This window comes from Myxocyprinus asiaticus, chromosome 43, assembly GCF_019703515.2.
Source record: "Myxocyprinus asiaticus isolate MX2 ecotype Aquarium Trade chromosome 43, UBuf_Myxa_2, whole genome shotgun sequence".
NCBI lineage: Eukaryota > Metazoa > Chordata > Actinopteri > Cypriniformes > Catostomidae > Myxocyprinus > Myxocyprinus asiaticus.
In genome coordinates, this window is record NC_059386.1 from 36,031,606 (window position 1) to 36,046,041 (window position 14,436).

The 14,436-nt window shown below is 35.1% G+C and overlaps 1 protein-coding gene across 1 annotated transcript; it reads right to left on the reverse strand.

Annotated features, from left to right (window-relative positions):
* Positions 1-959: 959 nt before the first annotated feature.
* Positions 960-9,801, reverse strand: gal3st1b (galactose-3-O-sulfotransferase 1b). Its single transcript, XM_051685127.1, has 3 exons — positions 9,677-9,801; positions 5,361-5,494; positions 960-2,773 (listed from the first exon to the last, which is right to left on the reverse strand). The coding sequence occupies exons 2-3, from the start codon at positions 5,462-5,464 to the stop codon at positions 1,618-1,620; spliced, it is 1,260 nt and encodes a 419-aa protein (XP_051541087.1). The 5' UTR covers positions 5,465-5,494; positions 9,677-9,801; the 3' UTR covers positions 960-1,617.
* Between the last annotated feature and the right edge of the window lie 4,635 nt (positions 9,802-14,436).

Sequence of the window (14,436 nt, forward strand, 5' to 3'; positions counted from 1 at the left end):
CAGGTGTTGCTTATAAGCCGCTTATAACTTTATAATAAATAAACAGAAAATAAAATATCACAAACCAATACTTAGAGGATGGGATTCCCGTTAAAACGAGCCCACACACGACATAAATGCATAGATAATTATGTAATCCGCATACTGTGCGATCTGGCTAAAAACACGTTAGCATTCCTGGATCAGGTGACTTCATTGTAAATGATGTAGTACATTGTCCAGCATCATGGAATGCTAAACCAATCGTATTAGGACTCAGATCGCTGCAACCAGAGGTGGAAGTCATACAAATCCTCTAATTACATATGGCCACCAGGAGATGGCACCAAGTACGTGACACAGACTCAATGATGACTCAAATGGCACAGAATGGAACTGAATGAGATCTTGTTACTCATGCCTGCATGCTTTGGAGAGAGAGAATACCTTTAGTCATTATTGTGTTTGCATATGTAATTAGTTCTTATGTACAATTATTATGTTTTATTTGTTTGGAGATGTTTTTGAACACTATGATAAATTATTTTTGTAAGGCTATAACATTTGATTGATTTGTCATATCAACACAATTTTATTTAGTTACAGTTGGCATGATCGGGAACAAAACATTGGAGCTGCCTTATTTACGCCCTGAAAAGTCAATTAAAAGCATTTATTTTTCTTTCTTTTTTTTTCTTTTTTTTTTTTTTTTTAGCAGTTTCTTAGACTGAGAGTCTCATAATTTATCATAATCTATATCTATAAAACATCTGAAAAGTTTTCTTTAAAATTAACCAAACATTTGACCCTCTTTTTTTTTTATTTATTTTTTAATAAATCTTTAATTTTGGGTGTGCCACTGAAACAGGAAATCTTTAAAAGCACCTTCAGAGCTTAAAGGGTTAATACAATATTCTCAGCTGACAGTAAAACTTCAGATAAAAATGACAAGGAAAGACAGTGTATAATGTTGCATTAGTTTAATAAACCAGGACACTATTGAAATTTAATGGAGAGTCTCAGTGGGATGAACTACATAATAAAATTATTTTAATAATAAAAGAAGTAATGAATAAAAAGCACATCCTTAATACTCTTTGTCCTTTGATTTAAACCAAACCCTAAAATTAACAGATATATATATATATATATATACTTTAGACTATTTAGGCTTTAGGCTAACTATATATTTGACATCTACATGTAAAACTCAATGCCAACCTCAATATTGCATTTATTCAAGTAAAACATTCTGCAGTATTAATAATGCAATACTGTGTATGAGCAAATTTTTCAGCAATAACCATTTCAAAACAACCAAGTTAAAAACAATGACACTGATTAGATGCATTTAGTCAATGAGAATTAAAGAGATAACAATGGGACAAAAGCACAGATCCATCATGAGTTCATTTTAAATGGTCCTGCAGTCTGACAAATAATTGTATTTAAAGAAAATACTGTAAATATTCCATATAAAAATGTGCTCAATTAATATGAGGTCATAAAAGCTAAATTAATTAGCAAAAATGCTTGTTTAAACATTAAGCACAGCAAATTATTTATCAATATTTGTGTAAGACAAATATAAAAATATGAATCAATAAAACTAACTCAGCACAAATCAAACAATACTTTCTACAGTGACAAAATACTGTCTTTTAACCAGCCCCATAACCTTGTTTTCCATAAATTGACTCCTAAATTTGACAAATACTGTATCTCAGGTGTGAGCATTTTTCGGCAGAGCTCTTGATACTCCTGGTCTATGTCGGTCCTCAGGTTGTACCCCAGTATTGAAGCCTCTCCAATGGGCTGCCAGGGTTTCATATGTCCATCTGTGATGTCCACTGCCTCCACGGCCCCCCCACCGTCGATGCAGATGGTCTCCATCTCTGCGTTTCTCCTACGAAGCTCCTTCACCTGCTCCTCCATTCGGGTCCGACCGTAGGCCTCCACCCGCGCCCAGAATGTGGCATTAAAATGTTGATAGAGTCGCCAGTCAGCACCGTTCCATTCACGAGCTTTGGCCTTGAGTTCAGGGTCAAGTGGAGATACAGACATGACATGTCGTGCATTAAGTTTAAAATATAACAAATCATCCATCTGCCAACAAAGAGCATCTTTTAGTAAAATGAGCGACTCCTCAAAATGGTCTGAAATTAAGACTAATTGAAAGCGTTTCGCAATGTATTCAATGCCTTGTTGCACTCTTGGATCGCCAACTTCTAAATTGTTCTCGAAGCCAAAGTCAAAAATCTGTAAGTTCTTTAGATAGAAAGCGTTGATTCCCTCTGGGTTGAAGTAGTGGTTTGGGTTTGAGAGAAACTCTTTAAGTTGGTTTTTTCCCGGTATTCTCCATGTTTGGGGCACGTACCCTTTGAAGTAGTGAAATGATGACTCAAACTGCTCTGCGGGGTCTCTTAAGATGGTGAAGAAAAATGCATCTGCTGGAAGAAGCTGCTCAACTTCAGATGCATTGAATCGCATGTGATTGCACATGATATTAAAGCACAAACCTGGCTGGTAGCCCTTCACTTGAGTTCGAAAGAAACTTGATGGGTAGAAAAAGTCATTGTGACCATCTGGGAAAGCAAACTTCAACTGGTGCTTTTCTCCAAAGCGGAGGAGAATGTTGAGCAAAGTACTGCTAGCGGTCTTATGGGTTTTCATGAACATCAGGTTCACTTTTGGCCTACAGGCCTCTTTGTCTTTGGAAATGCTCTTGGAGACTGGAGAATTATTCCACCCGTCAGTGTTTGATGTGTCTTGAACACAAGGGGCCAGAGAAACACTGAAAATAAAAGATTAACAGTCACACTAAAACAAAAGGATTTTTACTGCTTGTTCAATTTACTTAATTGAAATGAACTGAAGCAACACAATTCTTGAACATTTAGTCACAGCTTGATTTCATTGCATTCTATAAATTTAAATGTGTAAAATGGAAGTTTACTTAATCTATTTGAGTTGGAACTACATGAATACTTTTTGTGGTGTTAATGTAGCATTGATGAAACTGGTCAGGGGATTTTTGCATGGTACTCAGTAGGGAGTGTAAATGTTAAAATTAAGTGTTATTTTATGTGTTTTTGTGCAAGATGAATATAATGGTGCATACTTGTTAGTGTTTAATGTTTTGTTATGTTGAGATTTAGAAGAGTTTCTGCTATGCTGGAGATTTGGGTGGAGCTTGAGCTAACGATGAAGATGGGTAGATGTCGCACATGAAATTAATTCCTCGCGTTTACAGCAAATGCTGTAAATAGCATAGTTGTTAAACTACACTCTGTAGCACTTATATTGCATGCTAACATTCACTTTCACTAGTTAGTACATAAAAAATTTGAGTTACATTGACACATCTAATTTTTATAAGATTAACCAATTCAGCTAGGTTCTTTCTACACAAGGTGTTTGTGTTGAGATTACATAGTAATTTCAAGTTAAGAAAACTCAATTTTAAACACGTGGAACCTGTTCAAATTGAGTCAAGTTCAGTCAGAGAGCTGAATCACGAAAGTTAAGATTATAACATGTATCACTCTAAAAAGTATTTTTGCAGCTTGTTCAATTTACTTAATTAAAATGAACTAAAGCAACACAATTCTAGAACACTTCTTCACAACTTGATTTCACTGTGTTCTCTCCATTTAAATTTGTAAAATGGGAGTTTATTTAATCCATTTGAGTTGGGACTACATGAATACTTTTTGTGGTGTTAATGTAGTAGTGAGTGCGTTTACATGCACGTTCTTACACCGATTATGCTTAAAGGTGCAATATGTAATATATTTACTGTACTAAAGCATAAAATTATCATAATATGTTATCAGAGATTTAGGAAACATGCTAAGTTGAAATACTGGCTTCTCTGAAAACAATGCTACAGTCAGTATATTCTACTTTGAAATGTCTGTTCCGGGCCGGAATTTCTGTTTGTGTTTTGGCCTGTGTGATCCCGCCCACTTCCCGTTTCCCAATAGTATTTCGACAACCCGGGTTGCCAGATTTGAAACAAGTTAGTGGGCTGACACAGCGTGCTGCAGCCATGGAAGCCAGCAATACATCTAGCTAAAACTGACAGAGATATTAAAAATCCACATGAGCTGGTTTATAATTTGCAAACAATAAAAACATTGCAAACGTATACATTAGCTGATCAACTTACAGTGTAAGGCTCGTCGCTTGCCATTGTCAGTTTGCTCGTTCCTGTTGCGTGTCCTTAACCTGGAAACCCGTGTGAGCTTTGAGTCTAGGGAGGAGGGGGCAGGAGAGACAACTCTCCAATATTTTGAATTTGGACTGCAGTATCCATTTTAAACGCTTGATGTCAGTGTTACATATTGCTCCTTTAATAAGCCGACAACATGCGTGTGGTCATGTAAACACAATAAATTGCTTTCCTTTATCGGTGTAAGGTCATAAATGGTATAAGAATAAACCAGTCAACACGGGTCGATTTTTGCACACTATCCCGATTTCACATTGCACGTAATGTTCTTAATGGCTTAACCAATGTACACAAGTGTTGTGCAAATGCCTCTTCACGGCTGGACATCAAAAGCAGATAATAACTCGATTATTTCAAAAGTCATGTAAACGCAGATTTCTTACTTTGTCCGATTTTTTTAAATAAGCTGATTTTTGGGAGTAATCAGCATATTGGTGTGCATGTAAATGAGCTCAATGATGAAACTGGGCAGGGGATTTCCATCTCTCAGCATACTTTGCATGGGACTCAAAAGAGAGAATAAATTAAGTGTTTTTTTAAGTGATTTTGTGCAAGATGAATATAAAAGTGCATACTTGCTAGTGATTAATGTTTTGTTATGTTGAGATTAAGAAGAGTTTCTAAACTACATTCTGTTGTGCTTCCAACTAGCATGTGTTTAGCATGCTAAAATTCACTTTCACTACATAAAGAATTAAAATTTGAGTAACATCGACAAGTCTTGTTTTTGTTGGGTTTACACAATTCAGCTAGGTTCTTTCTACACAAAATGTTTGTATTGAGATTACATAGTAATTTTAAGTTAAGAAAACTAATTTCAAACATGTGAAACCACGGTCCACGATTGAATCAGCCAAAGTGTTCAGCCAAACAGCTATTATTTTTTTAGTGCATGGGGATAAATTCATAATTTAAAGGTGAAGTAGGAGAAGATTAGCAATGAGAAATCTTCAATAAGTTCATTTTTGGGAGTTATCATCATATTGTTATGCATGTAAATGCACTGTGACTCTGTGGCACTTTCAAACTAGTTTGACAGAGCAAAGTTGGCTCACTAAGACGTTATTATGGTTGAGGCTGTTCGTGCAACCAATGGAAGACCAACTGAAAGGCTACATGTAAAATGTGAAAATTTGAGCGCACTTACCCAAGTGTAGCAAGGAGTTTTGGTGCCATAAAACAGTAGAACAAGACCATGATGAAAGCCCCCAAAATCAACCTGTGTTTCACTCGCTTTGCTTGTTTCCCCATTTAATAGTCTTTCCCAAACTCTCTTGGGTCCTAAAAATGCAATCATAAAGAAAAATAATAATAATAAATAAAGCCATAATGTCTATTAAAATGATATTTACTCACCTCCTGCATGTATAAGTCTGATGTTAGATCCTTGATCTCTGCAATGAGTTTTATATAATATACCGCATTTTTATTGCTTTTGCAAAAGAGAGTCACAATCTTCTCCTGTCTAGCTATTTATTTATTTATCAGAACATTAACTGAGGAATAAATCTAATAGCAATCATCTATATTTTGATGTAAAAATAATAAAATGTGAAATAGTTCACATACTGTGTAACTCATATTAACTAAATCATATTTCGTGGATAAATAAAAAATAAAATTGCTATTTTAGAGGTTAACACTCCTATGGTATTTGCTCCTTTTTGACATTTGCTCATTTAATAAAAACTGTTTCCTTTACCTGAGCAGTACTAGACAAAAAAAAAAAAAAAAAAAAAAAATATATATATATATATATATATATATATATATATCGATAAGTCTGAAATTAAGTGGTCAGACACCTTTGGTATTCACGGTCAAAATTGACCGACCATTGAAAATGGGAAAGACCAAAAAACAGAGCAATTTTTTAATCTGTCAAATACAATCAATAAATCAGCCACAATGCAGGAAAAGACAGACAGAAATTACAGGGTGAGACTCTAAAACGTCCTCAGTGCAAAACATACACACACGTACACACAGACACACACACATATTTACACACACTTAAAAATGATCTTGTGAGACTATAACACAGAGCTTTTTTACATTTGTTTAATAAATGAATAAATCAGTCACAATGCTAAACACACACATTCAGAAATAATGGGGTGAGACGATATCACACTCACAATACAGAACACACACACAAACACACACACACACACACACACACAGACAGAACCAGGGCATCAATAAGTGGAGCTCTACAGCCATCTTTTGGTCATTGTTGGCATTACAAGTCATCTGTTGTTTTCCAGCTGATGACAGCAATCTAACACACTTACACACACACACACACACACACACACACACACACATGTTAGCAAAATAAATTTTTACAATAGAAAGTTAGAAATTGCAAAATGTTTACTCTATACTCTAATTGTATTTTCAGAATTTTGCAGTTTATTTCTGTTTCATGTTCATTTTTTTTTTCACATTATTATACATTTATTTTGAGTTATTACATTTTTATGTTTGAAATAAATTACTGGTAGAAAAATGTTTATTTAGTGTTTTCTCTTTGTAACACCATGGTCAGGTTTGATTGTAAGCATAATGACATTAACTGCAAAAACTGACACTTCAAATCAATTATAAAATGCTAAACTTTGACAAATAATGTTTGATAATGTCGAAATATATATCCAAATACATATTTTGTGATAAAATGTAAAGTTAGGTTACAACAAGTCGTCAGACTACACAGTATGTGTCTACAGTCATCTACTGGCTGTTACTGGCATGACATGGTGTTCAAGTCGTGTTATTTATATTTTGTTTGCCATTTCTTCATGTTTTAACTTATAGAAGTGTAGGTTCTCAATTAAAATTATTATTTTTATATGTATTTTTTTTTTTTCAAAAATTTGCTTATTTGTATATGCAAATTAATGGCAAAATGTAGAAATTAACATGTAAATAAGATTCAAATTGCATAAAATCCAAAAAGAAATGCATAATTTTATTGTTCTTACTTCAGGGGAAAAGAAATGGTATCATTATCATCATCAAAAAAAAAAAAGGGTTACATATCTGACCCATCCGGTCAAAAATGACCGTGAATACCAAAGGGACGTGCCATTTTTCAATACCATAGGAGGGTTAAGGAAAGGGCAATCGCTCACAATATCATTTGCTAGATTTGTAAGTTTTTGGCTGTTTCTAAACCACAAAATTGGTGGCAACATTATAGGCACACAAAAAGTTGTAATTCATGCGGTAACATCTAAATTACTTTGTAACCTGAGTACATAATGTTACACCAACAAGACAGATTTCAAGGGTTAGATCAGTTAGAAAAGTTTAATAAAGCAGATGTACTTTCTGCCCCAGTGGTGCAACCAAACGAATTAAAATAATAATAATAATAATTAAACAGATTTCTAAATATGTCAGTGATCAAACAAACAGAGTCCCGCCCCCAACTCAAGCCATTGGTTGAGTCAGTGTAGTTGTGTCGGTATTGATATATATATATATATATATTTAAATTAACCAATGAATGGCAAACCTATGAATTGTTGTCTATGCAAATTAGGCAGGGAAAGGAGAAAGTTACACACTTCAGCTTTAAGATAACAATTGTAGGTTACCACTTTTTACAATGCAATTACAAAGTCAATGAATAATTGTGACTATGACAACAGTATCACATTGCCTTTGATGTGAAATCAAAGGTTTTTGTTATTATTTCAAGCACAGTTAATGACAACATTTGTACAAAAACAGTTTTCATGTGTTGTTGACATATCAAACAGACACACGCCAGTGTTTATGAATGAACTTTTGGTTTGATCTCTAGATAAACATTTGACAAACCAACCTTTTAAACAGTACACCAACCAAAATAACCTGTAAATGAGTCAACAACTAGTATTTAACCTAAGAACAGTTAATGAATAACAAAAAGTCTTTTAAATCTTTTAAAAGCCGAAGTTAACTTCAGTGCACAGTATTAGGTGACCTTGTGCACATTTATAAATGTCTGAATGTCACTACATTGGATAACAAAATATCAAAGCAAGTGGGATTTCTTTTGAAGAATTGTAGCACACTATTACATCCAAAACATTAAAAAAAGAGGTTTGTTATGTTTGAAATGATGGAACAATAAATATAGGTGGTGTTGTCCAAAAGCTGAGGCAGCTGCCAGTTAATGGAGGCTCCGAATATGCATGTGATGAAGGTACCTTATGAAGACACTGGTTTCAGACAGTCTTCCGTGACATCGCTTTGTGTTTGTAAAGTCTTAGTGGAACATTTTCATAGTTACTGTGTGAACCTGAACTTGAACTGATTTCATGCATCTACTAAAAATCACCAAAACACTCAGCTCAGAAAAGTGAAGTTAGTTATGAGAAAAGCTCCAGAAGCATTTGAGATGGATCACATTTGCTTACATATTTTGTCATTTAATGCGATGACATTCACACATTTTTAATGCACACCTTAAAGGAATATTCCGGGGTCAATACAAGTTACTCTTAATCGACAGCATTTGTGACATAATGTTGATCACCACAAAAAATAATTTCAACTCGTCTCTCCTTTTCTTTAGTAAAAGCACAAATGTGTGTTCCAGTGAGACACTTACAATGGAAGTCAATGGGGCCAAATCTGACATTAAAATACTCACTGTTTCAAAAATATAGACACAAGACATAAACAATATGTATGTTAATATGATTTTACTGTGATAAAATCACTTACTAACTGCATCTGTTTTGCATGATGACATAACACCGTTAACCTTGTAATCCCACAAAACAATGACTTAAACAACTTTACAGCTCATATGATACTCAAGTTTTACAGAAGAATTAATGTAAGTGCTTTTATAAAATTATAAGCTTCACATTTCTGCCTTTAAACCCTCCAAACTTTGGCCCCATTGACTTCCATTGTAAGTGTCTCACTGGAACCTCAATTCTGGCTTTTTTACATAAAAGGTGGGACGAGTCGAAATTAGTTTTTGTGGTAATCAACATTATGCCACAAATGCTGTCGACTGAGCTCAACTTGTATTGAACCCGGGATATTCCTTTAAGTCCACTGTACATTCCAGAAAGCTTCAGTTTTCAAGACGCATGTCAGACACGCAGATTACATATTTGACACACTGTCTATTCATGCTTATTCACAGGCTTTCATGTCAGGGTTTCTTTGGGTTTAAGTTTCTTTATTTTTAGTTCATGTTAATTAATATTGGATCAATACATTTTAACATTTCCCAAGATTAGCAAATGCTAATAAAGTATTTTCCATTGTTATTCATTAACAAATGTAGTTAAATCATGTCAAATGGGACCTTATTGTAAAGTGTTACCACTTTAATTAATATCCTGTTATTTATTTTAAAACTAAATTGTTCATACTTCTCCATTTTAATGAAAACATGCAAGGTTAGGTGATTATATCCAGTATATCATGAAACATTTGAATTTTGCCTACCTGTTAATACTTATCAGTCCTTGTTAAAATATTGCCTGTTAATCCCTCAAATAAAGCCATAAGTCAGACATTATTGCAAAGATGACAGAAGTTGGTCTGAAGCATCCTGAAGCTTTTTGAAATGACATGAATGATGATGATCTGAGCAATCAGGACATACCTCTCTCTTCCGCCAACTTCAGGAAACCTGTTCAGCAGGTACATTAGTGGCTCTTTAAGCTCTTTTTCTGTGTATTGGATATGGCTGATTTTTACCAGAATAGGGCGGAACCACCGCACATGTGTGTGTTATGTGTCGTCTGCAGCAGTGATGAAGACGTGATCATATAACAGGCAGGAACATTCGGTTATGAAATTTACAGTACATTGCATGCACTAGTAGTTCTGAAGACCACAGATTACAATCATTTACACATACTTTGATTTATATCATGGTACTGAAAGATTACCATATTCATGGTGATTCACTTTACTTCATAGAATACCATGGCACAGTTATGGTGCATGTCCACAAAACAATGTAATCTCTATGATACCATGACAGAAATTGAAATACCATAGTACAATGATGGTATTAGATGGTAATATTATGTTACTTTAATATATATCATGGTATTACACATTTACCCTATGAGCTATGTCTCTAAACTGCTTTATTTACCACTGGATATATTTAGTTTAATGGAAAATGTTCTAATGGAGTATGACTTTCATGTGGTTTTCTTGATGCGGGCAACATGTTTTTTTGTAGGTCACCGAATGTCGACCCCACCTTCGATTTTATAATAATGTTCACATGAATGTTTTTAGAATCTGTCTGATGTGGGTAATTGCCGACTGCACCATGATCAGTCATGTTTTGTCACGTTGACTATGGTTGTAATGTCTATATGTGTCCATACAGTGTGATACACAAGAGAACTTGGGTTGACCTTGACCAACCTTATGACTTCTTTTAAAAAGAATTCACAATGATAATAGTAAGTGCATACTTCAAGTCAAGTTTCTTGTGATTTCTATTCAAGTATACAGTGGAATTAAAGGTCATTTCACCAGGTTTGCAGTGCAACTTACAGACTTGACAATAAACAACACACTGTGAGCAATGCAAACATTACAGATGTAACATTATACATTGATGTAGAAATACTTTTGGCTACAACTGACTTCCATTTACTTTTATATATTTATACTCTATTTACTTTCGATACATTTGTACTCTATTTTCTCGAGGATTTGGGGTGAAATTAGCTCAACTGTCATGCAAATAATATTTCATTGCAAAAATTCTTAAAGGTGCAGTCAGTCATTTTTTCCTCATAAAATTTTTTTTTACTCCTAAAGAAATTAATTGTCATTTTAAAACATATGTATAAAATTGTGAGCACTCACATGAGATGAAGACTCTGGTTAAATCAGAAATCTTATAAAAGCTGTTTTATTCTACATGGAGAGGGTCCCCCCATATTAGAATCACATGACCAGCTGAAATCTCAGTAAGAGCCCTGTTATTGGACACTTTCACTCATGGATTAAATTAAATTAATCATGGATGACTGTGAATAGTGAATTTCTACAATGGCGTCTTTTAAAGGTGCACTCGGGACTTTTTTGTTCATGTTGTCTTGGACTTACAGTGACACCTAGTGGCGAGGATGATAGTTTTTTTTCTTTTTTCTCCCAGTTCCCAATGTGCTTTTTAGTCCTCGTGGTGGCGTAGTGATTCGCCTCAATCCAAGTGGCGGAGGACGAATCTCAGTTGCCTCCGCGTCTGAGACCATCAATCTGTGCATCTTATCACGTGGCTTATTGAGCGTGTTGCCATGGAGACATAGGCTTCACGCCATCCATTCGCGGCATCTACGCTCAACTCACCACGCGCCCCACCGAGAACGAACCACATTATAGCGACCACGAGGAGGTTACCCCATGTGAATCTACCCTCCCTAGCAACCGGGCTAATTTGGTTGCTTAGGACACCTGGTTGGAGTCACTCAGCACGCCCTGGGATTCAAACTAGCGAACTCCAGGGGTGGTAGCCAGTGTCTTTTACCACTGAGCTACCCAGGCCCCCTAAATGCAATAGTTTTGAGTTACAGATGCCATTGTAGAAATGTACTATTCACACCCATCCAGGATTAATTAAATCCCTGAATGAAAGTGTCCAATAACAGGGTGGTTGATTAAGCCAGTAGTATTCGGCTGGTCATGTGATTCTAACATGTGCGGACCCTCTCCATGTAGAATAAAACAGTTTTTATAAGGTTACTGATATGACTGAAGTCTTCGGATGTGTCTCAATCAGCTCCCTAGCTCACTATGTCGTGAATTGGTATATCGTGAACATGAATTCGGGCACTTGCAAGGGTGTTCATCCACTGAACATTAGGACACTTATGACTCAATTACCTGTGACACGATAACAAGCCCACATGTTAAAACACTGCTGGAATTAATCAACAACATTACTATATAAATGACACTATTGTTTATTTTCGTTGAAGATATTAAAATATACAGTGTTATTATGTTATTATCTTTTAAAGAGAAAATAAAGCTTTGACATCATATATTTAAACGTATGCTCGTCTTCTAATGGCTTGAGAGACTTCAGAAGACATGACGATGTAAGGGAACATAGTGAGCAACGATGCTCCCTGGTTTTTACAGTGCATTGTGGGATTTTTTAGGGAGCGAACGTTTCAGTGCACTGGAAAGATTTTGCGATTGAGACTAAAAATGGATGACTCACCGATCAGTGCTCTGACTACTGAACTAGGGAGCTGATTGAGATGCAGCCTTCATCTCATGTGAGAGGTCATGATTTTAGACATGTGTTTCATTCATTTCTTTAGAAGTAAAATGTTTTAAATGGGGGGAAAATTAACTGAGTGCAACTGTAAAAAGTATTGATTTTAAATGATACAGCATCCACACCACTAGGTGTCCCTATAAGTCCAAGATGGCACAACCAACAAAGCTACTGAGTACACCTTTAATCAGGAGTGTAAAAAGTACTCAGAAATTATACTTAAGGGAAAGTATGGATACTGAATGAAAATTTTACTCAATTAAAAGTCCAAGTATCTAGCTAAAAACATACTTGAGTGAAAGTAAAAAGGTATTCACATTAAACTGTACTTTAGTATTAAAAAAGTAAAAAGTAACTTGTTTCCTAGCTATAATGAACTCAAGAGAGGAGAGAGGATGTTGTTAAATTTGACTGGTTTGAAATTCGCCTTTTTACTGTCTCTGACGACTGTCATATTTCTCCCCCAGTGGCATCCGAAACCAAATAATCATGTTACAATAACTACATTTTGCAAAATGATTTTTATGTGGCCTGTTGTACGTAACACGGCAATTTCCTGGTGAAATGAACACTAGAGGGGCTAAAACAACAATTACTTTTATCCCTTTTCACACAAATCACGGGTAAAATGGCAGATTATCAGTTCATAAACACTTACTTTTTGCTCTGTTCTTTACACAATACTATCTTATGACATCTAAACCATTTTCTATAGCACATGACTCATTTTAACATTTGCATTACATAACCAACTACATTTACAAGCTTGTTCGAGCGTGATCAAATTGCGCGGTAGCTCAACTGATAGAGCGTTGCACTTGTGATTGTAAAGGAGCGGGGTATGAATCCTGAAGAGCACATGTGTCGACACATGAGCTGAAAGTGTCATAGAAACACCACAAAATTACATGGCTGTAATTTATTTTTTCGGACACTATCGGTTAGGTTTAGGTTTAAGGTTTAGGGTCGGGAGGTCGTTTTTGTTCATTTAAAGCTCAATAGAACATTAACCTTTAAAAACTCATCTGTTTGAGAGAACATTTCACTCGCTTTTAGCGCCACACAGTGGACATTTTCTTTCGGAACTGCCCTGAGACGTGTAATGAACCACATCATTTTATTTTGCATAAACGTTGCCACAGTCACGCAGTGTTCGTTGCATGGGAGAAGACACTCATGAATTGCAATGTCAGAGCACCCAGCCCCTTGAGACAGATAGATAGATAGATAGATATGATTTAAATATGTGTATGTGTAGAAATAAATTACATGTACACATTTAATAACAAAAGCCTTTTGTTTTTATATTTATATATATATTTGCAACATGAATGATTATTTTTGACTTCATAAATGTCCAATCTGTAGAAGTAGCAAGGGTTTAGGACAAAAAACGTCAGTGTTTCTCACTTTGTACTCACTGTTTTGAATGAATATGTCACATTCAGTTGGGTAATCACATACAGTATAGTCGCACAAATATTTCAATGTATCCGAAGCTCAGATCAGATCGGAAATCAGCTGCCGTGTGACACCATTTAAAACGACTGACCTCTGGTCTGTGATCTCTCATCTGTCGTTTATCGGATGCAGTTAAAAGGCGGCTTCAGTCCATTAAGACGAAAGAAAATTATCTGCAAAAATGTAACATGTACCTTCCAAGTTTAAATAAATTTGTAAGAAGTAAAAAGTACTATTTTTTCTTTGTAAATGTAATTAAGTAAAAGTACAAGTATTCCGTTTAACCCTTGTGTGACCTTTGGGACATTTTTGTCTTTTTAATTTTTGTTTTTTCGATCATTTTGGCTGTGTTAATGCCAATGGCATAAATTTTGCCAAAGGTGTGTATTTTTGGGGGAATTTTGATAGTTCAACCTCAGTTCCTATAATACATCTATAATACACTGTGTACACAAAATAGTTACACTCAGGACCTTCAGGACAAAAA

What these genes read in the sequence shown, in the direction of transcription:
- gal3st1b (XM_051685127.1), bottom strand. Translation starts at nt 5,464, where the DNA reads ATGGGGAAACAAGCAAAGCGAGTGAAACACAGGTTGATTTTGGGGGCT. An exon ending in AAACTCCTTGCTACACTTGG is followed by an intron (nt 2,774 to 5,360) that starts GTAAGTGCGCTC and finishes TTTTATTTTCAG; the next exon opens with TGTTTCTCTGGCCCCTTGTG.